The sequence below is a fragment of the Cupressus sempervirens genome, chromosome 1, assembly GCF_028749045.1.
Source record: "Cupressus sempervirens isolate cs-2001-9-10 chromosome 1, ASM2874904v1, whole genome shotgun sequence".
Taxonomy (NCBI): domain Eukaryota; kingdom Viridiplantae; phylum Streptophyta; class Pinopsida; order Cupressales; family Cupressaceae; genus Cupressus; species Cupressus sempervirens.
This window is the reverse complement of record NC_143118.1, coordinates 452,100,055-452,126,374: the sequence shown is the minus strand read 5'-3', so window position 1 is coordinate 452,126,374 and position 26,320 is coordinate 452,100,055. Positions and strand designations below refer to the sequence as shown.

General features: G+C 35.0%; 1 protein-coding gene across 5 annotated transcripts in view; it reads left to right on the top strand.

The window, feature by feature from the left end:
• The first annotated feature begins 5,537 nt into the window (after positions 1 to 5,537).
• LOC149578256 (ARM repeat superfamily protein) overlaps positions 5,538 to 26,320 on the top strand; it is a 361,318-nt gene continuing 340,535 nt past the window's right edge. For all 5 annotated transcript variants that reach the window (XR_016364259.1, XM_089827963.1, XM_089827965.1 and 2 more), the window contains exons 1-5: positions 5,538 to 5,765; positions 14,333 to 14,423; positions 14,505 to 14,562; positions 14,665 to 14,808; positions 15,661 to 15,732. Coding sequence is in view for 4 of the 5 variants with exons in the window: in XM_089827963.1 (XP_089684089.1) it covers positions 5,726 to 5,765; positions 14,333 to 14,423; positions 14,505 to 14,562; positions 14,665 to 14,808; positions 15,661 to 15,732 (405 nt within the window). In the remaining variant the exon portion in view is untranslated. The remainder of the gene's footprint in view (positions 5,766 to 14,332; positions 14,424 to 14,504; positions 14,563 to 14,664; positions 14,809 to 15,660; positions 15,733 to 26,320) is intronic.

Sequence of the window (26,320 nt, the reverse complement as noted above, 5' to 3'; positions counted from 1 at the left end):
GAACTCTTTATCAAAAATTGCGTGATTGCACAATTAGAACCCCAAATTAAGGGAGAACTCTTTATCAGAGATTTAGAGCTCATGCAAGTCCTGAGAGATTGCTAGGGTAACTCTAGCATGATTCATGCAATGACACTTGCCCACTTACATAGTAGGTTTCCTACGTGTCTTTGTGTGCCTCTGGGTCTAGATGTCAATTTATCTTGGAACCTTTGAGTTAGATTACTTTTAGGACTCCTTGGACTTAGAGAGTACTTTTGATATTTGGTTTGATATCCAATTTGAGACTTGAGACTATCTCCTCAGTGCGGTGGGAGTGGGCCATTTAGGTTCCATGCGGTTGGGTGGTAGTGCTTTTTACTCTTACCATTAAGATCGGTCCGTTGCTACCGTGGCTAGAGTTTCCTTGTCTGCAGTTCCTTTCATTCTATCTTTGTATCATTATGATGGATGGTTATATCTTATGATGGATGTTTATATCTTTATGATGGATGGTTTCATTTTTTGTATTGTACTTTGTATCATGAATCCGAGAAGGATAATGTAATTCTATTTTTATAAATGTATATTCTTTCAGCCTTTCATACCTTGTGATATGTATAGTGGATGATTGAGCATTCCAAATTTTATTGCCAAGTGGCATTCAGAACAAATGTATATTATTTAAATGGACATTGGACTTTTAATTATTCTTTCATATGAATGTGGTATTTAATTAGATTAGTATTAGTTAAATTTAAATGTGATTCAACTTCTTGGGATTCTTAAGAAATGCAACCTGTTATGTATGTTTATAGTTGATTGTATGTTTTTGCTTCCGCTACTTTATATTTGATGTGTATGTTATTTTTCTTGTTCAAAAAAAAATTTGTTGGCAAACTTAGTAAAACTTTAGGTTATTTCTTTTGGATCCCTTGGCAAGGTGTTACATTTAATTCATAGTAGCTTGAATTTATATTCAATATAGATCTTAAAGAACTTTGGCTGATATCCCCCCACTTCCATCCTATCTAGAGAGATGATGAAGGCATATTTACCATTGAACATTACAAAGAGAAGATGAAGTCGTATTATAGTGCAAAAGAGAAATGCTTTCAAACCCTTTTCACCTAAACAGAACGAGTTAAGAACTTGCTTGTGAATAAACCTATGTTTGAAGATATTGTATCTAAGTGGGAAGGTCTAATAAAATTATATGACTTTAATCCGATTATTGATAAATTTTTAGATGTAGTTTTTCCCCATTAACTCCCAAGTTTGCTAACTTATCAGCTTCCTTGTTTCCTTTACGATAGATACACTGAATACAAGTTTCTTCAAAATTATCTAAAATAATTAAGGCTTTCACTAGTTTAAAGTTTCCAGTTGGGTGTATTTCTCTTTCTTGCTTCATTTCAAATTATTTGGGAGTCCCGTTATATATATATATATATATATATATATATATATATATATATATATATATAAACATTTAATTGTAAACTTAAGTTTAGACCTTCTATCAATGCATCTAATTCTGCTATGTTATTAGATTCATGCCCTATAGATTTTTCCCTTTGAAATATCCAAGATGAGTTAGAGGCTTGAAGAATGCAACCTATCCCTACTTTACCAGGGTTTCCTTTTGATGCCCCATCAAAATTTAGCTTGGTCCATCCAAGAGGGGGAGGTTCCCATTTACAGTCTACTCTTGCTTCTTTGTTTTTTTTTATGCATGTCAATGGTGGGTTTATGAGTTTATTCCAATTTTTCCGCATATCCACATCCTAATAGGAGAAGGGGCCTTCTTCTTTAATTGAGATTCTAAGATGATTGTTTAAATTTTTTGAAATGTTGGCTTCTACTTTGTTTAATAGGGAGGCTAAAGTTAAATTTTCATTGGAAAAAATCCTCTTGTTTCTTTCTTTCCATATCTCCCATAAGAGTATAGAGGGTGAAATCTTCCATAAGTTATTGTATATTTTGGATTTTCTATTTTCAACTAGCTTTTAAGATGTTCCAAAAAGTATTTTGGGAAGGTTGTGGACCAGTTGAGTTTTTGGCATAGCCATAGCCATACCCTTTTTGTTGAATCCGTCTGCTATTTAGAATTCTTTTTTGTAGTGTTGCCCATAAAAAATACCTGCTTTAAGTAAACATACTAGACCCAACAAAGGGACAACAACATATCTACCTTTTCCCATTTTTGTGAGCTAATAATGAGTTCATATCCTTTTTTAACGTTATATTGTGTAGATTTTGAGGCCCCCTAGATTAGTTTATCTCTCCTCTCTTTATGATTCGCTTCCCTCTTTTTAATAAATTATTCATATACTTGTTCTAGAATTGTTAGATTAATATCTTGGACATTTTTTCATTATTTTCTTTTACTAGTTGTTGATAATTACAAACACTTTTCCTCCATGTTTTTATTAAAGTATTTTTAATGCTTGAGGAAAGATTATAGCTATTTGGAGATGGGAGTCCATCCCATGAGTCTTCCCAAAATAACATGTCTCTTCCATCGCCTAGATCCTAGGTTAAACATTTCGTGATTAGGGGTCGATATTTCATCATAAATTCCAATTTTTGGAACCTTTAGGTGGGTTTCTAGTTTGAAAAAGGGATAAAGGGTCAGAACTATCACGATATTTGTAATACAAAAATTTAGCCCATTTACTATCTTTTTCTTGATACATTCTCCATACTAGTTTCACACCTAATGCTTCATTTTGCCAACTTATATTTTTAATTCCAAGTCCTCCAAATTCTTCCAGTTTATAAATATTGTCCCATTTAATTAATGTTAGCTTCCTCATCCAATCCTTTCCAAAAGTAATTTCTTAATTTCCCATCTATTTTCTACTTGTTGCCTTTAGAAAGTGGTAGACATGACATTTGATAGGCTATGATAGCCATTAGAACTGACTTAGTTCTTGTTGCCCTACCAGCCTTTGTTAACCATTCACCTTTCCAGTTTTCCATTTTGCTATCAATTTCTTCCAATATTGGTTTCCAAATTTTATTCTCTTTGATGCCTTTATCTAACTGAATAACTAATTATTTACATGGGAATGTACCTTTTTTGTACCCCATCATTTGACAAATTTCAACTTCTAGTTCGAGAGGTATGTTTAATAAAAATATTTTTAACTTTTCAACATTTACCATTTGTCCCAAGGCTTCCATGTATGACTTAATTATCTGTTTGTAATTCCAAGCTTCTTCTGGGTAGGATAGTACCGTTTGCAAATTGTTGACGTGTAATGTCTTAGACATCTTCTGCTGTTGAAACTCTTATGATTTTATCATCCAATTGGGCTTTCTTGATAGTCCTACCAAATTCTCTACCATTATGATGAAAAGAAAGGGCAAACTTGGATCACCTTGTCTAATTCCTCTTGAAATACTAAGGAAGCCTTTAAGGAGTACCGTTGATAAGCAGTGAAAACTTTGGGGTAGAAATAATTATCTTTTATTTTAATTAAATAAACATGAAAAATAAAATTAACAATGATAATATCTTCAAACAATTAAGATAATAAATAAAAAATATTTTCAATTATTTTTATTATATTTAAATTTGAAAATTAAATATATTTAAATTTAATTATTTTTAAACATAAAAATTTAATATAATTAAAACAAATATTGTAACTTGAATAAAAATTAACAAATATCAAATTCCTAAAAATAAAAAATAAAAAACAATCTTTCAAAATTTTAAACTAATAAACTAAAAATTATCTTTTATGTTAGAAAATAGGACAAAATTGTAAATAAAATAAATTTTGATTAGGTAAATTAGAGATAGGAATTTCAAAAAAAGTAGATAGCATCAAATAACAATTTTTCGGTAGAAAAATAAATCCTATTTGCTAAAATATTGGCTAAATAACAATATGGAAGAGGCCCTAAGAGACTTGAGAGTAGAGGATTTGCATATTTTGCAGGTTTGGACAGAATGACATTTTCTCTTAGAATGCATGACATACGACAACATCCGATCTCTCTATGATGTCATCTTAAGGGCGGACAACATGCATAGTTTATTTGAAGAGGATAAGATAAAGTAGACTGTTGGTTTTTTGGTTAAGATACATACCAAAAAATTAGAAATGGAAAGGAATTCAGAAATTATCTAGTGTGGTTGACATCAAATCTGGTTACAGAACAGGGATTTGAACTACTTATTCGAGGAGGATCAAGTGAAGAGAACTTCAACAATAGAGAGACATGTTAACCAAAACTTTGCAACTAGATTAGTTCCGCTCCTACCTTAGGGTGGTGATTGTGTGGGTCCTGTTGTCACAAAGGTTTGCACCAATGTCCAAAGTTTTTACCTAAGGACAACCTTGTGAAACATGGAAACAACCTCCAAATTGTGGGACTTGAACTGTAAGGTTGAGTCTCCAAAGAAGGCCGACTTCCTTTACTATTAGGGTGCACCTAACTACTCTTGGAGAGGAAAAGGGAGAAGGAATGCATGAAAGCAAATCTACCCACTCTAACCTAGGGAGGTGATGTACCAAAATAGAGTGTTCAAACCAATCTTTGCCCATACATGCATTATTGAACCATCATGACACCAAAGATATACACATCCAGACTTGCTTTAATCTAACAACCATCATATGCAGATCACAAAACCCAAATGAATGACACAAGGAAAGAGAGGATTCACTTATATACCATTCATAGGCCAAAAGAGATACAGTCATGCAAGATTGCAGATCTCTACAATACACCAATGAGAGGCAAATAGTTCTTGCACTTTACATCAATGGCTGGAGGAGAGAAGGCATAATGTCATACAGTTAAGAGGCAAAGGGAATTTACACATGAAATTGCAGAGCAATATCAGAGAAGTCAGAGAAGAGTCGACCGTTACAAAAAATACAAAAAATTGCCTTTATAGCTCAAGCATAACTGAGATATTTTCTCTGAAGTTATTCCACAACCACTGCCATTAAGTCTCTAAAAAGATCTAGAGAAAATCTGATCTAAGCATAGATCTAGATGCAATGAAATTTGATCTTTGTTGAAACAGGGCCCTGATAGAAACGGTGCCATTAATCATTTTGACCAAAAAAGATGGATGAACTGGGGTGGTGAAGTGTTCTCCTTCTGTTTACTGAGTTCAACATTCATTCAAGGGTGGTTGGCATTGATCACAAGGGGTCCCATAGACTACATTAGCCTCGTGGACGTCATTAAAATCTATCATATCATATCATATCTTCACTGCTCTGGATGTCATTAATAAACATGCATTCATTCATAGACATTTCATCATCACAGCTACATCATGCAACATTATTTAAAAAAAAATTTAAAAAAAAAACATATTTTTTAATTTTTCTTTTAACTATTGAGGTTGCTGTAAACATTCAATGGAACCAAGTGGTCAACGTTTTAGTTATTTCGAAGAGGAGGGTTTAAGAAAATCCACGGGAATTGCTCAATAAAATTCATAAATTTAACTTGAACTTAAGGCCTCTCAAAAAACTTTTCCCAACTGAAGTACCTAACCGTCCACCATCTACCACAATCTGCAGGACTTAATAAATTGCCGAGTAAGCATATTACTCAGCACCTGCCAGCCTTGTATGCTTACTTTAAGTCATTTGCATCTGTCTGCTCGTTTTTTTGGAGCAAGGAAGAAAACCATTTGACAAGGAGAAACAGATGATGAACTGCCCTTAAATTTTGCCGTCTCAAATTACGTCGTGTTGTGCATTCTTCCATGGCTTCGTCAAGCTCTGGTAATGTGCCTTCACGCACAGGTATTTCTTTGTCCTTTATCTTCATCCCTTTTTTTATTCGTTTTTACCGACATGGATGCATTTTTTTCGTATGTTATAACTACCATAAAGTTTTGATGGATCTGAGCAATTCACCAGGGAAGCATTGTGATTATATAGTGAAATTAGAAGGCGTATTTCATCCCAATTTTTCGATTTTGATCGCCCTTAAAGTTAAAGCCCTAGTTTTGAGAGTCTGACATAGCACGGTGCTTGCACTTATCTGTAAAACACTTCAATTGCATTTGACGTATTGAATGAGGGAAAATGCCTCCAATTTTCTTAGAAAATTATTCATGGCTAGGTAGATTTATTTCTCGTCAAGGCTATGCTTTTTGGTTGAATTCTATTAACTCTGAATTCATTTATATGATAAACTTTTGTTTTGTAAGAATTCCTTTAAAAGCTTGGTTGAACAAAGAGTTTTAGTACTCAGATTAAGTGTGAAGATTGCATTTTTAATGACCCTAGAGAGTACGGTGATATTGTGTTTAAGCGTTAAAACAAGAAAAAGTACTGGAAATTCTATAGTAGATTAAAACAATTCAGCACTAAGCTGATATATTTTTCGTTTCAGTCTATTAACTGTTAAATTCGAGTTAACCCTAAGTTCAAATGAATGGGATAGAATTACATACTGTAAGAACTCAATTGGGATGCATTTAATATTGAGAGATTTGGTTGTCAGATTCAGGCAAACTATACATGTTTAATTATCTTCAAACCCTAGTTTTAGGAGTCTTAAAGTGGATGACTGACCTGAAAATGCTATTGTTATGGTTTACAAATTAAATCAAATTCGTGGATCTTCACTAGTATCTTGATTGCAGTTTGGGTTTCAGGTACAATTTGTGTTAAACATGAATTTTATTAAATGACAAATGGATTTCAATTTCAAAACTTCTTTTTTTAAAACATATTTAAGATATTGAATAAGAAGGTAAACAAAACATTAAAATTATTAATTCTATAGCTATGTGCCACGAAGTTATGGGGACAGGGATGGCAGGGGATGGCCAATTTTTAGGGGACAGTAGGGGACGACTATTTAAACAAATAGGGGAAGTTTAGAAATTTTAAATATGCACATCATAACATTGACAAATGATTCACCATGGAGATTTTAGAAGCTTAATACATATCATTAGACTTAAATTGAGATTTCACATGTGAATCAATAAGCAAATTAACAAAATTTAAATGCTTTCATTGTCAATATACGGCATACATAGCCAAAAATGCTCAAAGGCTCCGGTTTCAAGCATGAATGATGTAAAATATTAAAATGTAAATACTATAACTAAACTACTAAACAATAAACATAGCCGTCATAAAGAAAAATTTCAAATATTCACATCATATGTTTGACAAAGCATTCACCATGGACATTTTAGAAGCTTAATACATTTCATTAGACTTAAATTGAGATTTCACATGTGAATCAATAAGCAAATTGAAATTAACAAAATATAAATGCTTTCATTGTCAATGTATAGCATGCATAGCCAAAAATGCTCAAAGGCTCGGGTTTCAAGCATGAATGACATAAAATATTAAAATGTAAATACTATAACTAAACTACTAAGCAATAAACACAGCTATCCATAACTGTCCATAATCAGTAGATGGTATGTCTAAGAGTCTAGATCAAGTAGATTTGATGCTCTAACCTCCTCTTTCAACTGTTGTTCACTCCTTGACCAGCTGCTCCTCTTGCTGCTCATAAGACACCTCCTCTTTCAACTATTGTTCACTCCTTGACCAGCTACTCCTCTTGCTGCTCATAAGACACCTTTGTGAATTTGAAAATGAATTTCTTTTTCTTCTTTTTGGTTATTTTATGCTTAGATTAGGTTTTGGTATTTGTGGGCCAGCCAGCCTTTTTTTCAAACTTAAAAATGTGTTATTATTTAAAACTGTCTATTCAAAAATGGGTTGGGCCATAGGGGATGGTCAGAAGTCCCCGGGATGGCCTGTGGACACCTTGTCATCCCAGGACTTTTAATTGTCCCCCATGCCCCTGACTGCTCTCAGAACTGTTTTAGGGACTGTTTTCAAATTTCGTAGAAAAGGATACAAGAGGGGGTTGAGAAAATGACATCCCCATGTCCCCGTACCATAGTGGGGATGGGAGCAGGTGAAAAAACCTAGGGAACACATCCTTGTGGAACACTGTTATAGAGGTTCAATCCAATTACAATGTGATTAAACCAACAAACTTATATTGATAAAATAATTAAGAAGCAAGTAGAAATCAACAAACTTGTTAAGTGCAAACCATGTAGACAACATATATACACAGGGAAACTATTTTGTGAAAAACACTCAAACCAAAGAAGCTCAAGCTTGTATCATTCAGGCTTAAAGCAGGAAATATGGATAAACATCGCTGGCCTCAATTGGTGGCTGAGGAGGAGCAAGAACGTAGGAAAAAAATGTGGAAGAAACAAAATAGCAAGTGGTTGAACAAATGGAACATTAGCCCTCAGGAGTGTCCAAACACCAATATAGAAATAAAGAAATGAGTGTTTGAGAAATTCAGAACTGCCATGTGGGCAAATCTGATAGGTAGAAAAAAGCCTATTATGTCAGAGAATTTAATCACACATGGGAACACGGGGATAAAGGATATTTAGCATCCGTGATTAAAAGAAAAGCTAAAATCTTAATTGCCTAGTTAAGGACTAGCTCTCATCATTTACGATGCGAAATCGATAGAGGGAAGGTCCCTCAAGAAGGGTGGGAAGTGAGAGTCTGTACTTTTACAGCAAAGGATCAGTGGAAATGGAATGACACTTTATCAAAGAGTGTGCTGCATATGAAAATATTTGTAGTGAGTACAGGGATAGCCTACAGGTGAGTAGCATGAAGGAACTTTTTGAAGAGGCAAGGTTGCACAAGGCAGCTAGCTTCCTAATACGGATCCACAACAAAAGGAACAACTTGGAGAAATTACTGGCGTTTTGGTCCCTTAGGACGGTGGTCTTGTGGATCTCATTAAAACACAATTCAATTCAATTCTATTCCAAAGAATTCAGTGCAATAAAAGAATTCACTTATCCCTTTGATTTTAGTTCGACATCATAAGAGTTCCAACAAAAGAACCTTCAAATCCACTATTGCACGCCTCCAATTAATAGAGAAGTTAGAAACAAGAAACCATCAAGTGGTATCCAAAACTAGGAACCATGACAAAAATCAAATGCCCCTATAGTCATGGTCAAACATGTTGGATTGAAGAGCATACATAAAATACTGATATGGGGGGGAGGGGACTGGATTCATATTATAAACTTTTAAATGTGCGAAACCACTTAAAATAGAGAACTAGAGTAGAGAGAAAATATCAAAACAAAAACACAAAATTTCTCTTGGAAATCCCTTTTGGGTAAACACCCAAGACAGGTTAATAGCTTTCATCAAACAAATGGGCACCAACTCATATTGCATCAGTGAGCACCAATCCTTCTTGAAGCACCAACTTCATTCAACTAAAGCACCAACTTCAGTTTTTACACAAATTCAAATGCACTGAAACTTAATATTTTTCATAATACCCTAATCACACTAATCACCATACAAAAAATTGCACTTTAACCCCTGAAACAACTCTTGGCAACTTATTTCCAGCACACTGGAAAGGACTGCCAAACATTAATTGTGCCAAAAAAAGATAGGAAAAAATGAAAAACATTCCAGCACTTAGCATACATGCTCAACTCGAGAATCTTTGACTAAGGAAGGGATTGCTGAAGGGGGTGAAGCGGCCATCCAGTGCCTCCACCACCGGTCACTCCAGATCTGTGAGACCCCGCAGCGTTTCTACTCGTTCACGACACTCCGCCAGCAGTTCTCAGCGATGGTTTGGGGCTCCTACCCGCCCTGGCCTGAATCCTTCGGTGCTGGATTTCTTTCAGCCAAGGAAGGATCCCCAGCCCTTGCCTTGGGGCTGGTTCCTTTGTTTCCTCTGCTTCTTGCTTGCTCTTTTCCAGACACTGTTTGGTTGTCCTGTGGTCCGCTGCTTCTTTGGTTGTATGCATTCAGTCCCTTAGACCCTTTTGGTGGCCTCTTGTAGGACATAAATAAATTTATCTTATCTTATATTATCTTATCAGAATTCAAAATGATTCTCCTTTTTAATACTAAACATTACACAACCGTTGCCCCAAAAATAGGATGAATATATCAATGAATCAATTTCAAATAAATTGGTCCAGAATCATATTCTTATGCTATTAGAACACCTGCAGCTGCCAAGAATCAAATTCTGAAGCTGTCAGAGTATAAAGACACCTGAAGCTGCCATGCACCAAGAATAGCCGCCATACACCAACACTAATACTAAAATATGCAGCCAAGAATTAAAGCTTGAAAGTGTCAGAATATATAGACACTTACAGCTGCCATACACCAAGACTAATACCATATCGCCTCACGAAACTACCATGTCCAACAGTTGATATTATTTTACCAAATAATGCATAGATAAAATTTAATTGCCACAAATTAAGAAAATCATTGAATAGCAGATAAAAAGCTTTCATTAAACAAATGGCCACCGACCTGGATGACATAAGTGATCACCAACTCATAGAGAGCACCAACCCTCCTTGAAGCACCAACTTTGTTCAGCTGAAGCACCAGTTTGAGTTTTCACATAAATTCAAATGCACAGAGAGTTCTTAACATTTTTCATGATACTCTAGTCACTTGGATCATTATGTGAAAATTTGTACTCCATCCCTTGAAACAGTTCTTTACCACTTATCTCCAACATGTTGAAAAGGAACCAAACATTATTCCAGGCCAATAGAAGGAATACAAAACAGAAAACATTTTCAGCACTTGGCGTGCATGCGTGACTCAATAATCTCTGACTAAGGAAAGGGTTACTGAAGTATTTATCGAATCTTTTTAGAATTCAAAACCCATGAAAGGATGAATGAATTAATGAATCAGTTTCAAATATAACCACCAAATATCATATTCTGTTGCTGTCAGAACACTTGCAGCTGCCAAGAATCAAATTCTGAAGTTGTCAGACTATAAGGACACCTTTAGATGCCACAGACCAGGAATAAATGCCATAAACCAAGAATAATACCATAATCACTAATCAGTTGCCAAGAGTCAAAATTTGAAATTATCAGAGTATAAAAACACCTACAGTTGCCATTCATCGCCTCACTAAATTACCACATCTGACAGTTTATATTTATTCACCCAATGATGCACAATATATAATTATCACCAATTAAGAAAATTGCTTGCTAGCTTTGACATCAATGACAAAATATTTAACAATCTTCCCCTTTGTCATTGATGGTAACTCCATCCGAAATCAATCTGTTTTGAAATAATGCTGCCCCCCCCCGACTCACTACTTTCCTTTGACATCAATTATTAATACCGATCTTCATAACTGAATTCACTTCCAACTTCCTATGCCATGGCCAACCTTCATCTACCCGATTTAACATTTTCACTTTTGATATCATCAAGATACAGATTGGTAGCAGCCCTGCTTGCATGAACAATATGTTTACTGTTTCTTTATTGATTTCAGAACAATCTGAGTTGAAAACTGAAGTGTGCTCTTGATCATCCATTTGATTCACATTTAATAGATTATGTTTCAGACCTTCTACATATAAAACATTCTTAACTTTGGTCTGATAATCATCCAAAATAAGTGTACCTTTACCTTTGACATTTGCAGATGCATTATCACCATATCTTATCTTTAGTAGTCCTTTGGAGAGTGAGAAACTTGCTCTTTCTCCAGTCATTTGCTTAGACAACCACTATTAATATACCTTTTGTTTTTTTGATTTTGTGCATGAAGATTATTTGCACAATTAAGGATTCCACTAAAACTTCTTTCTCCTTCCTTTAAAGCTTAGCGACTTCCTTTGCTTGGTCCTCTTTTCCAACCTTCTTGTTCTGCTTAGAGAAATCTGCCATACCACTTCTGCAAACTTTTACATTGTCACCAAAGTTATTATATTTATAACAGTATAGTTCCTCAAAGGAGCAGAAGAGTTCCTATCCATAAGTCTGAAACCATTTCTTGCAAACAGTCTTCAGTTGATTGCCTTGTCAAAACTAATTGCAAGAGAAACAATAACCATAGAAGAAAGATTAGTAAGCATGTTCATAAGGGCTTGTCTTGAGATAGGAGACCTTATTAAAGAATCATTTCATATTTTTGTTAATGAGTCCTTTGTGATCTCAACTTTGATCTTCTACAATTCTTCTTTTGTAGACTTAGAACTTTGACCTTCAAAATGTGGGCGGAATGCAAAAACGTCTGCAGAAAAAAAAGGAATTGAGAAATCACAAATAGTGCAGGCAGAGTGCATTTATTGCGGAGGGATAGAAGCAGACACGGGTGCTAGAGACAAACCATAATGTCAAAAAACCATGATTTGCAGATGAAGAGGTGCATGGGTTTGAAAAAATGATGCCCAACAATGAAGAATAGTTGCAAACCAAAAAAAATGAGCTAATGATGCTGTTTTGCTTTAAAAAAAAAGCCAAAAAAAAAAAAAAAAATACACCCGCCAAGTTATAAAAAAATGAAATTCCAATAGATTGAACATATCCAAGCAAAGGTTTTGAAAATCTACGAGTCTAAAAATTTCATGAAGAAATTATAGATATTCAAAACCTATGTCGAAAAATAAATTAGAAAATTTCAATAATGAAATTATTATTTTCCAAAAAAATTGCTTTGATATCATATTATGGTAAAATAATGAATGTGTTAATTAAACAAAGATCATAAGTGATTTATATATACAAGTATACCTTTGAATGTTTCGATAATGAACAAAGAGAGAAATGAAACAGTCTGAAGAGAGAAAGAGAAAGTTTCCATATTGAACAAAGAGAGAATATGAAAACATTGAAGAGGAGTGACCATTAGGAACACAAGTAAATCTACGGAAGAGAGAAACAAAATTAGAGAGATGAAAACAATAGTTACGTTTAACTTTTCTTTTTGTCCTACCAGGGAAATATTCAGCATATGTCAAAGCCTCAACCTTTAGGTGAATAGTAGGAGTAAATATTGGGAAAAAAAAAATGGTTTCTAAAACATCAAGGCTGCTGCAATAAGATAATATTACAAAAAAAATTAACACTTTGGCATTGTGTTTTCCAAACTAATACAAAAAAAGTGTTTGTCCACAAAATGTAGGATTTTTAAAACTTTCCATTTCCTAAATCTTGATGCTTTTCTTTTCAAATTCAAGGGCAAACTTCAATATTCAAAGAAGGTACAATCAGGAAACCCTAGATTTCGTTTTAGAAATAGTTGTAAATACATATTTAAAAATCCTTCTTAAACAAATGTAGGGCTTGCTGATTGTTCTTTCATTGAAGTTTGAAACTTGAATTTGAAAGGAAAAAGATTCAACTTCAAGAGTTGGAAAGTTAACAAAAATATTATGAATCTTGTTGTTTAGAAAATACAAAAATAAAACCCAAAAGAATTCCATAAATTTCACTCTTTTCTCTTACAACAAACTTGAATTGAGACGAGAACTTTTTGCAATTGCTGGTATTGACTATTTTAATGCTTCAAATGCAAGTGTTATGCTGTCTGAATGTGATTTATTGAAGATTTTTAGTTCTTCCTTCTTGCTGGTTGCATTTCTATGATCTCTTGTTTTCCTTCTTAACTCACTCTTCTCTTTTCTTGCCGATAGAATGAAATGATGTCCCTTTTAGGGTTGCAAAGAACAAATAGAACAAAAAAACATAAAACTTTTATAATTTTATGTTTTCTTTTTTTGCAAATATCATTGACATCGCTGGCCAAGTCTATCATTGGGACTCGCTGGGTCATAGCGAGATTGGCAAGTCAGCAAGCTGGGTGAGTTTTACCTCAGACTCGGTTGAGTTCAAGTTCAGGTCCCCAAGCCTTGCCGAAGGACAACTGGCCTGGAACTTGCCTAGTTTTTGTGAGTTCTGGCGAGTCTAGGAACTCTGCTATAAAGTATGAAGAGTAATGATTTTAATCAAATTTTGTTTTGTTTTTAAATTTTAACATAAACGGTGGACAGTTTTTACAGTGAAAATAAAATTGAGGGACCATACTTTCCATGAGCCGTTATCTATACGGCAGTGAGAACTGGGTGGCAATAATGGTTTTTGTCTGATGCGTTCTATTTCAAGGATTTTTATGCATTCCCAAAAAGCCATGGCTATGTGTTTTAAACATTTTTGTACATCTTACAAGCATATTTTGGAAGAACTGAATGGGAGGCCATATTATCAACGTGTTCAATGGCTCACACTAGTTTGTGTTTTACAGCAATGAGATCTTGACATTCCAGAGGAATCTCTCTTTTCCGTCTTTTTTGCTTTGAACATAGCCAAGTACTGCATAAATTTGATATGCATTTTGATTGAAATTTTAGCAACTAGAATTTCCTGCTTTCTGATGCTAATATCAAATATTGACTGATATTCTGTGTATTAATTTTCATTTTTTTCAGTGCAAGTTTGTTAACAAACCTCATAAGTCTCTTTCTTGCATTCAGAGGTTATACAGGTGCTCGTTGGAGCTCTAGGAGATGAATCTGCAATGGTCAGAAAAGCTGCAATGAATGCTTTGCAGGATAATGCCCCCTTGTAAGTTCCAAATTGGCTGTTCAGAGACATGTTAGTTATTCAAGCATTCGCGAAATAATACTAACATTGCTTCAATTGCAGCAATTCAATAGCCATCCTTGATTGCTGTACTGCAGTGTTTCGAGGTGGTGGAAGAAAGGTTGGTGACTTTCACTAACTTTCTTCTTTTCCCTCTCTGTAATTTCATGTTTTCTATAATTCACTCTGCCAAGTATGTTCACTACCGTTTTTGAAATTACAGCGTTTTGGTCAGGGTGGAAGTCATATTACAGGTGTTTTCCAAATCATGGCATTCACTGTTCGTGTAATGAATGAGGAAGAAATTGACATGGCTCTTATGACAAAATTAGCAAAGGTTGCCTCATCAGAGATGACAGTTTCTAAGGTTATTGGCTACTATTCTTCTGTGACCTTGTTTTATCTAATATCTTAAACAAGCATACTTAATAAATAATCAATTGCATGGATTGGAGGATTATGTTCTACATATAACATGGAGTTCTCAATATATAGACATCTAACAAATTGTAATTCAATACTAGAACTTAAGCTAATTTTGTTTCGTTGCATTTTTATGCCATCTAGCTCAAGCTAAAGTTATCTCATTTGTATCATTGCATTAGACTAACAGTTTCAAAGCTTAAACTGTTCGGACTTGAGAGTAGAAGCCAAATTTGTGTAAATTCTTTTTTCTAGATTTACAGTATTCTGGAGAACCTTTGTCGCGACAAAAAATAAAAAAAAAATGCAATGACATGTAATTTGAACTTTCTACTTCTAGGCAGAGTTACATTGGTTACTATGTGGAACATTGACTTTATATTGTTTCTTGACTTTGGTAAAGTATAAAAGGTACTTGGATTTTGCTCATCCATTGTGAGGTCATTCTTTTAATGATTTGATCACCGGTCTTCTTTTTCTCAATTGCGAGGCCATTCTTTTTATGATTTGGTCATTGGTCTCTTTTTTCTCATTGAAATCCATCCAAAATGAACAAGTTAATATGATTTGATCTGGTCTTGTGCTTTTCATTGAAACCTATCTGATTTTAGCAAGAGAATGAGCATTCTGTCTCCATTCAAAGGAATGCAACACTAATTAATGAAATGTTGACTTTCATGAATTTTGTTCTATTTTTGTTGTTCAAAACAATTAATATTAGCCTTATTTCAATTCTTCTGAAGTGTATTTTTGTTTTTTCTATGGTTCAAGAATTTTGTTCATCTGTCAATCCCAGGACTTGGATACTGATTGGCAACGGGCTGCATCTAGTCTACTTGTTGCAATAGGCACACGCCTACCTGATCTGGTATGATCAATCTTCCTGTTAATTTTGAAAGTTATAGAATCTAACCATGAATATGGAACTCTAATTGTGGTTTTGTAATAATTCAAGAAGATTTTATCTTCACCAAAGAATGGTTCTGGATAATGCACCTTTTCTTTCGTGGCTATGGTTTGTTGTACAGTGTGATGAGGTTAGCATTATTTATGTGTTTGCCTAATAGATGTCTGAATTTGTTAAATCTCTCCTGGCAAGATATGTAAAATATCCTCTTGCAGAATGGTCATTATGTTCCTGACGCTGATTCTGAGCAACTTAAACATCTTTCACCCCATAATGAAGCCTGTGTTACAAACACTGGTAGTGCAGATGTGTTATTAAATCTTGGAGGGAATCACTATTTTCCTCCTCCTGGGCATGAGGGGTGTGGGTTCTGATAACCAATTTGCTGCTCAAAACCGTAACTTGGCAAGTAAACATAATAATGTAGGGGAATCATTGGCTAGGGATGCAGTGGTTAATTTCGTTGATGATAACCTTTTTATTCTTAACCAGAGCTTGCCTATTCTTCCTTTAAACCCTTTTGATGCTTTGACTACTGACTTTGATTACATGGATGACTTGGATGACTTTTATATTTTGGATGCTTCATTCTATTTCTCTTCCAGTATTGATTGATATGAATACTGTTAATGAGACATATGTAAGGATCCTAATCAGATTTCATCTACTTCAGTTGAATTTGCAAATAATCCTCTTAATTCGTTGGATTCTGCTCAGCCTTGTCAATTGTCTCCCTCTCTTAGGCATTATGTTGCATGTCTCATTGTCTTCCAAATGCTGTTAATAATTTTGATGGCATCCTCAAACAGAATATTTCAATTGAAACTAGTAATGTGAAGGCACAAAATAATGTTGGATAGGGAGGTATGGCCTTATGTTAGAATGTCCATCAGGAAGGTCCATGACTTAATATGGCCTCAGATCAGGGTACTCATTTAAATAAAAATTTGCCCATTGCAAATGATCAGGCCTTGATGAATAAGATTCAGGATTTTTTTTTGATAGGTAAAAGGCCATGAGGCCCTAGATTGTGTTTAGATTAAAAAACCATCTCAATTGGGCACCAAAGATCAGAGATGGATAGGTATCCTTGGTGTAGCCTTTACATAAATATCTCAGAGTAATTTAACAAATTTTAGCACCTATTTTTGATTTCCGAATTTATAACTTTGGTTTTGATAATTCCTTGTGAATATAACCTGAAAATTAAACTTGGCTACGATCAAGTTGTTAGAACGAATAGAAGTATGCTTCATAATAAAAAATGAAACTTATCTCCTATTAACTTTAATTTTAAATTCAAATAATATGTAAGGAAAAGTTTTGAAAAACTGAAAATATATCACTCGTTAACATTAAACTTCCATGATATCAGTCAATTTAACATGTTTATTTTGACAGTAAAAGTCCTAAACCAATTTCTCTTCAAGAACATGTATCTAACTTATACTTGTCATATTAGCTTGTCTTATTAGAATCTCTTTTCCATGTGCTCCTTTGTTAGCGAGATTATCTGGTTCTCTGTTACCTTCCCTATAAATATGTTTTATGATTGTTTCTTCAAAGTGATCCACGATGGCTAGGGCATATTCAAGTTTAGAATTAAGGATCCAGTTTGGGGTCTCTTTTTTTCTTAACACATTTAGGATAATTTGTGAGTCTCCTTTAATAACTAATTTGTTAATACCTATCTCTCTACTTAGAGTTAAGCCTTCTATCAGGGCCTCTAATTTGGCTAAGTTAGTAGACATTACTGCTAAACGTATGATCCATTATCTGAACAAGTAATACATCCTAAGCCTACTGGTCTTGGATTACCTCTAAGAGGCCCCTTCAAAATTTAACTTTGACCATCTTGCAGGAGGATTCCCATTTACATTATTTCCTGGCTATCTTGTTAGATTTTGTGTATATCATTGGTGGATTAATTTTTTTAAACCGATTTTTATGCATATTTGCATCCTAGTTTGAAAAGGAACCTTTCTTTATAAGAGTTTATGAGATTATTGCTAGCTACCTCAATAATACAAGCCTCCAATTTATTAGAAAAGGATGTTAGATCCATTGTTTCATTATAAAAAATTCTTCTATTCCTTTCTTTCCATAATTCACATAGGAGTATGGAAGGGGATATTTTCAATAAATTACTATAAACGTTGGAACAACCATGCAGACAACTTTTAAAAAAATTTAATAGTTTCTCAGGGAATGTGGTTTGCCAATCTAATTTCTTATATAACCAATACCAACAATTCTTAGCAAAGGGACAATCATAAAGCAAATGTTCAAAAGTTTCCAATTCTTTTTCTCAAAGTGAGCATCTAGACGATCCTTTAAAATCCATCTTGGTAAACCTATTTGCTGTTATAATTCTTTCTTGAAGATGCTTTTGCAAGACATGCTGGATTCTAACATAGATTTAGAGGGATGTCAATCTTATCCTACTGTTGAGAATTTATTATCTTTTCATCTTTCCTATCTTTTATGTTTTGCCTATCTACTTTTTAAAAATTGATTAAAAATGTACATTTCCTATAATGAAAGTGGAGTTTCATCTAGGGTTTTCCATTGCCATCCTCCATACTGATTGTTGTTAATTTTAATCTTATATTCACTCACATTCTTACCCCACAGAGCTCAATGAGTGTTTTTGATGTTATAGGTAGATTTACACTATATGGAGAAGGGAGCCCATCCCATGAATCTTCCCCAAATAAAGCATCTTGCCCTAAACCGGTATCCTAAGTTAAGTTATTAGCTAATAATGGACGGCAGTTCAACATAAAGTTCCAAATTCTTGAAGCTTTTGGAGGATTTTTAGTTCTCCACAAAGACAAAGGATTATTCTTGTTTAAATAAATATGATATAAATTTTTTGCTCATTTACTATAATTTTCTTTAAACATTCTCCAAATAAGTTTTTCCCTTAGAGCCTCATTTTGCCAACTCAAATTTTTTATGTCTAGGCCTCCAAATTCTTTAGGTCTACATATTTTTTCCCATTTTATCAAAGCTTGTTTTTTCTTTATCTCCAAAACCTTGCCAGAAGAAGTTTTTAAGTTTAGAGTCTAATTTCTTTTTTACACCTTTGGGTAGGGGAAGATATGACATGATATTTGGGGATGGCCAGTACTGCTTTGATCATAGTCATTCTACCAGCTTGTTAACCATTGCCCTTTCCAACTTCCTATTTTTTTTTCCATTTTTCCTAAAATCGTATCTCGAGCTTTTCTGTCTCGAATGCCTTTTCAAGTTGAATACCAAGGTATTTGCATGGTAGGGTTCCTTTTCTGAATTTTATTATTCTACAATTTTCTCTCTCCACTTCCTCTTTGGTATTAATAAAGAAATTCTTTGATTTGTTAGCATTTACTTTTTGACCTGATGCTTCCATATAACTATTTATTATTTGCTTAAAATTTTGAGCTTCTTCCAAAGTGATTTCTCTCGGTAGAATTGTATCATCTGCAAATTGTTAATGTGTTATTTTAGGGACCTCCTCAATTATTGTGATTCCTTTAATTTTCCTTTCAATTTGAGCCTTTCTTATAGGTTTGCCAAAAGCTTATGTCATAATAATGAAGAAAAAAGGTGATATAGGATCTCCTTGTTTTATTCCTCTATTTATGCTAAAAAAACCTTTAGGGGTACTATTTATGAGAACATAGATTTTTGGTGTCGAAATGTAGTTATATATTATGTTGATCCATCGATGAGAGAATCCAAAAGCTTTGAGTATTTTACATAAGGATCTCCAATCCACTTTATTGTAGGTTTTTTTGATATATTGCTTCATTAACATATAAGATTTCTTATTAATTTGTATAGAATGAATTAATTCTTGGATATGAGTAATACCATCGAGAATTGACCTATTAGGAACAAAACTTGTCTGTTCCTTTGATATGAGCATTGTTAGTACTTTTTTGAGTCTGTTGGCTAGTGCTTTTGAAAGTATTTTGTAGATTGTAGTACATAAGGCTATGGGCCTAAAATCTCTTGGATCCACATGTTCAGTTTTCTTTGGAATTATAGGGAGGAATGTATTATTAATTTTAGTTAAATGGGATCTAGAATTCCTAGTTGCCTTAATAGCCTTCGTAAGGTCGTCACCAAAAATATTCCAACGTTTTTGAAAGAAAAAGGCTTGAAAGCCATTAAGGCCCGAAGGCTTATCAGGATTAAGTTGAAAAAGGGCATCTATAACTTCTTCTTTGGTAAAGTTCTTATTTAGGTTCTTATCATCTTCTAGAGATATTATTTTCAGAATAGATCCTAACATCTTATTTTGAGCTATTAAATTTGATGATTCAAAATTATTAAGGATATTTGTATAATTATTCACAAAGGTTTCCGCTATCTCACTTGGGTTTTCAATTACCCTTCCCGAATTATCCTTGATTTTGGTTATTCTATTAATATTTCTCCTATTAATAGTACTATTATGATTTTCTTTTGTATTTCTATCACCTTCTAACAACCATGTTTCTCTTGATTTTTGTTTCCAGAATATTTCTTTTTTTGCAAGGATATTTTCCTGTTTAGCTAGACTTTCTTTTTCTTTGATATATTTTTTATTATCCATTCCTACTTCAATGATTTCTTCATTTAAGTTTTTCATTTCTTCTTCATTTCTTTTTTTTCTTTAAATATGTTATTAAATTGATCTTTATTCCATTTATTTATTTTTTTCTTTTAATGATTTCAATTTGGCTATGAAAAAATATTGTTGATCCTTTAAATTGCTCTTGATACCACCATTGATATATATTATTAAGGATTTCTTCCACATTTTTCCACACTTAAATGTATTTCTTGATGGTTTTTGTGATTCACCTATTTCTAGTTCAGCCGGACAATGATTAGATCCTACATTAGGGAGAATGACTTTATTGAAAGGATGATTAAAAGATCTTCAATTTCCTTTAAATATAAATATGTAAAATCTTTCTGCTATATTACAAAAGCTAGCTCCTCTATTATTCCATGTAAAGAACACGTTAGATGTTGGAATGTCAATAAGGTTATCATTTGCAAACCATGCTTTCAAATCTACTATAACCTGGTTAATGGTCATGGATCCACCTGCTTTTTCTCCTGAATCTAGAATTGCATTAAAACCTCCCAGAATGAAAACATTTTTTTGGTATTAAACTCTAAATAATTTCTAGTCTCATTCCAATTCTTTTTCTAATTTGTTGTTGGTGTTGGCCCATACACACTAATAAGAAGGAATTGAGTTTTGCTTTTGAAAATTTTAACTCTCCCCCCCATCCAATTATTGTTGGATACAAGTGGAGTCAAATCTACCCTTCTTGGGTCCCATATAATACCAATCCCACCCGAGGCCCCTACTAAATCAACTAGTTCTATTTTCCAAGAGCCTAGCTTTCTACTAAAATTTTCTCCTTCATCTTTGTTAAGTTTCCATCCTTGTATTAATACTATACCTGATTCAAATAATGTTAAATTGCGCTTGAGTGAGCACTTTTTGTTAGGGGCATTTAGGCCCCTAACATTCCATTTGTTAGCTTCATGACTCCATGGGAAAGGAACTTCCCCTCCCTGCATTCAAAAGATCGTTAATCTTTTTGTCTTTACCAGCCATACTTGTAGCTGCGCTAAGTTCAACTAAGGAGTTTCTTTGTCTTTTTTTGCTTTGTTTTCTACATTTTGGATGTTCTAAGCCTTGCAAATTTGCCATGATACCAAGGTTGTCTAGATAGGGTCTGAATAGGTAGTATGGGAATGGAAAGATACTTGTTCCGATCCCATTTTTTCTAACACCTACTAATAACATAAGCTTTTAACAATTGTCAAAGAAATCTTGAATTTACAAATGCTCATCTTCCCAAAGATAATATTATGCTCACACAACATTTCTAGATATAATTGACAGAGATGACAGCAATGCAAAAAATCCATATAGTCTAAGGATCCCAAGCACTTACGCAGAGTCTAGATTACAAAATTTATCATTCTCTTATTTGTTGTTATTTGACCCGCTTTGATACGAGGTTAAAGATCTGACCTAAAAATTAGATAAACAACAATAACAAAGCATAAACAATAAACAAACGACAAAATGATTTATCGTGGGAAAACCCTTCCATTTGAAGGGAAAAATGTAATATTTCTGTTATAAAATAAATTATGTATCAAACTATTGTTAATGGGCCAATTGATTTAATGTATCTCGAACCCATTTTTATTTTGTTTTCGTAGTTTGTATTGTCGTCAGTTATCTTTGTACACCCTTGGAAAGTTTTCTCGACCAGTATTTAAGCACGACTCGTAGGTAGTTTTTAGGAGGCATTTTGGATTATTTCTTTGTACTACGAATTCCAGTCGGGATTTTCTGTCATTAGCCATTTCAGAAGTGAAAGATCTTCCCTATTTGGCTCGTGTAGTTTTGGTGGGAATTTCAACCCTCACCCTATTCTGTTGTTGCATGTAATACTTCGCTTGGATCTGGCAAATTGGAGCACTATCTTTATTGCAGATGCGTATACTTATATCTCTGGTAACAAATTAAATCAGTTGTTTTGGTATTAATTAGCGAATGCATTGTTCTAGCATTAAGTGTAGATCCATTCCATATTCCGTACGACTCACTACCTATCTATGATTCCTAGCGGCATCTACCGTACGACCCTCAAATCAACATAGTGATTTATTCCCCTTCACCATATGGCCTACTAACCATATCGTACGGCCAAGTTAGTAGCCATCTTCACTGTGCGGATTGACTTCGTGCCTGTCGTACGACTACAAGTCTTCCCATGCGGCCACACTCTTCATTGCACATGTCCATCGTATGACACATATACATGCCCACTGTTCACCTCTTCCACTAACTGTACGACCTCAGCATAGATACTGTACAACCACCTCTGTACCTTTTGTACGACCAATTTGTACTGTATGACCCTTTCAAAGGTAGTGTATGACCATTAGAGACACTTACCCTTTCCGTATCAGACTATCCGACCACTTGAGTGGAACAGGATTAGGATACAATGAAAGTTTGTGATTATCCAGAATTGGAACATTACAGTGGTATCAGAGCTTCGATTCTGCTAGCCTGTAGACAGTGAATGAGAGTTTATAGCCGAAAGAGAAGAAGGATGCCTTCCGTTGATAGAATGGCTGCCGAACCGGAACCAACAGCTGCTGAACTCGTGGCACTACTTAGAGAACTTGCCAGGAATCAAACACAGATCACTGATACTCAGCGACTCATGGAAGAGACTCTCAAGAAGTTGGCAAACAATAAAATATCCGAAGAACAGAATGGTCAGAGCATGGACTTGGTGTTGGGTAAATCAAACCCTCATCCATCACGCTTTCAACCTTCCATACCATCTTTTCCCCCATGGATGGAGGCACCACACAGAGTGAAACAACCAACTTTTGAAGAGATGCAAGAACAACTAAGAGAAGACTAGAAGAATGTAAATTTTGAGGAGGATATATTCTACAAAGATTATGCGGATTTGAAAATGAGATATTCGGGAGGCGGAAACTGAGGATACTTTAACGATGATCTCAAAAGAAAGTTGAGTAAAGTAAATTTGTCTCCATTTGATGGATTCAGATCCATATCTGCACAAGCATGGGTAATGAAGGGCGATACTTACTTCCAGCTGAATCCTATGCCAGAAGAAGCAATCAAATTTGTGGCGCTGCACTTGGAGGAAGTTACAAATGAATGGTGGCATCACGACACCATCACACTAGGGCATGATCAAATAATTACTTGTACGAAATTCACTTAGAGATTGATAGAGTGATTTGATGGGAAAGATTTGGAACTCAATTTCAAAGATTTCACATGGCTGAGACAAGTTGGATCGGTTGACCAATACATTGCGGAATTTCAGAAACTCTCTGTTTAGGTCACGAACATTTCTGAAAGAAGACGGATAATGCTCTTTATGGACGGACTAATAGAACCACTAAAAGGTTGGGTAAAAGGGTTCAATCTTGCCACCCTATCGGAGGGCATGGATGGCATCATCGTCGACGCCATCCTCTTGATGTTACTCACACCCCAAACCGTCGGTGTTTCTGAGGGACAAAGATAATAAACCTCTGCCTAGGAAGCCGTCATTGGATGAAGCTACTAGACAAGAACTTTGAAGGAAGAGATTATGTTTCAATTGCAAGGGGCTGTGGGAGCCTGGCCAGAGATGCCTTAGAAAAGGAAAAATACACTACATCGAGGTTGTGTCCAATGATGAGGATGAATAGGAAGAAACGCTTGCCGAAGACAATCAACATCACGATGACACCACCATGGTTAGTTTGAACTGTAGGGAAAGAATTGCAGCTTTGGTAGCCTGAGGTGCATAGTTTTTTGTGTACGAGGTACCCTTTAAGGACAAAGGGTTACGGTGATGCTGGATAGCGGAGCCACTCTAAATTTCATAAACTCATCTTTGGTGAAACGAAGAGGTCTACCTACGGAGACGCATGCAGGATTTCAGGTTAAGGTTGTCGGAGGGACTCTTCTGCTGTGCACACACCTTGTTCCTCAGCTAAGTATCACAATGGCGAATCACACGGTGATCTAGGATTTTTTTCATAATGGACCTTGATGATATGGAGGTTATTCTAAGCATACGGTGGATGAAGACGCTTGATGAATACACCCAAAGTTTCAAATGGATGGATTTCAGTTTCGTTATCGATGGGAAGAAGGCTGCTCTTCGCAAAATGGAAAATGAGGGTCCGAAGGAAGTTTTTGTGCATCAGATGGAGGCAATTTTTTGGCGTGATGACGTTGCTTGGGCCATACATTGTTTTGTTTCAACAAAACCTATAAAAGGGCAACAGACACCTCTCCAGGATGACAATCTCCAAAAGATTTTGAGCAACCACGATAAAGTTTTTATAAACATTTCTGCCAGCATACCATCGCATCAAGGGTTTGAACATAGAGCCAAACCGGTCATAACCACATTGTACCACCATCCTAAGAAGTTCAAAGATGAGATTGAAAAGACAATCCAGGAACTACTAAAGAAAGGATGGATCCATCCCAGTTCTAGCCCTTTCGCGTAGTCGGTGGTATTGGTTAAGAAGAAGGACAGGATGATGCGCATATGTGTGGACTACCTTGCGTTAAACAAAAAAACAATAAAGAATAGATATCCCATTCCTAGGATAGATGAATTGCTGGATGAATTACATGGCACAGTCTATTCTTCGAAAATAGATCTCCATTCTAGATACCATCAGATCCGCATGAGGGAGGAAGCGTAGAAAAGAGGACTTTTCATTGTCACTATGGGCATTAGGAGTTTCTAGTGCCATTCGGATTGACAAATGCACCTGCTGCATTTCAATTATGCATGAATCACATTTTCAACAAACAATTGCGTAAGTACTTATTGGTATTTTTTGATGATCTTATTTATAGTCGGACATGGGAGGAGCACCTAAAGCATCTGGAGGAAGTCCTAAGGATCATGGAGGAACAGTCTTTGTTCGCTAAGCAATCCAAGTGTAAATTCAGTATGACAAAAATATTGTACTTGGGGCATGTTGTTAGTGAATATGGAGTTCAAATTCATCAGGAGAAGATTCAGGCTATCCTTGATTGGCCTCCCCCAAAATCACTCTCCGAATTGCAAGGATTTTTTGGATTGTGCAGTTATTATTAGAGGTTCTTTAAAGGATTCTCTTAGCTCAGTGCACCCTTAACGGATCTCATAAGGAAGGGGTCTTTCTAGTGGAATGAAAAGGCACAACTCACTTTTGCTAAACTGAAAGAGGCAATGAGCACTTGTCTCATACTTGCATTACTTGATTTCACTTGACCATCCATTTTGGAGTGCAACGCATCCGGAGAAGGCATTGGCACGGTACTAATGCAGAATAGACACCCCATAGCTTATGAGAGCAGGAAGCTTACACAAACGGAACGCCTATATTCCATCTACGACAAAGAGATGTTGGCCATCGTATATGCACTAACCAAGTTTCGGCAGTATTTGATGGGTGCCAAGTTTGTCATCTGTACGGATCACAACAGTTTGAGATTTTTTTGGAGCAACGAGACTTGAATGAGAGGCAAAAAAAGGGTAAGCAAGGTTCAAGCTTTTGATTTTGACATTGAATATGTGAAAGGAAAGAACAATGTGGTTGCGGATGCCTTGTCCAGGAAACCAACCATTTGCTCACTAAACCAGATTTTAACTGATTGAAGGCACATTGGTTGGTAGAATATTCCAAAAACACATTTGCCTACGAGCTAATGGATGCCAACACCCAAGATGATCGGTACAAAGTGGTGGATGACATTATCTACTATAAGAATTGGATATTTTTGGTGCCAGAATCCAAATTGAAGCAGAATATCTTGAAGGAAGTACATGACTCACCCTTGGTAGGACACTTGGGTTTCCTCAAAACTTATAGAAGTCTCTCGGAGAGGTTTTCATGGAAAGGACTTAAAGGGGATGTGTTGTAGTATGTAAGAGAGTGTGCAGTCTGCCAATAGAACAAATCCAAACATACTCTACCTGTCGAGTTACTACAACCT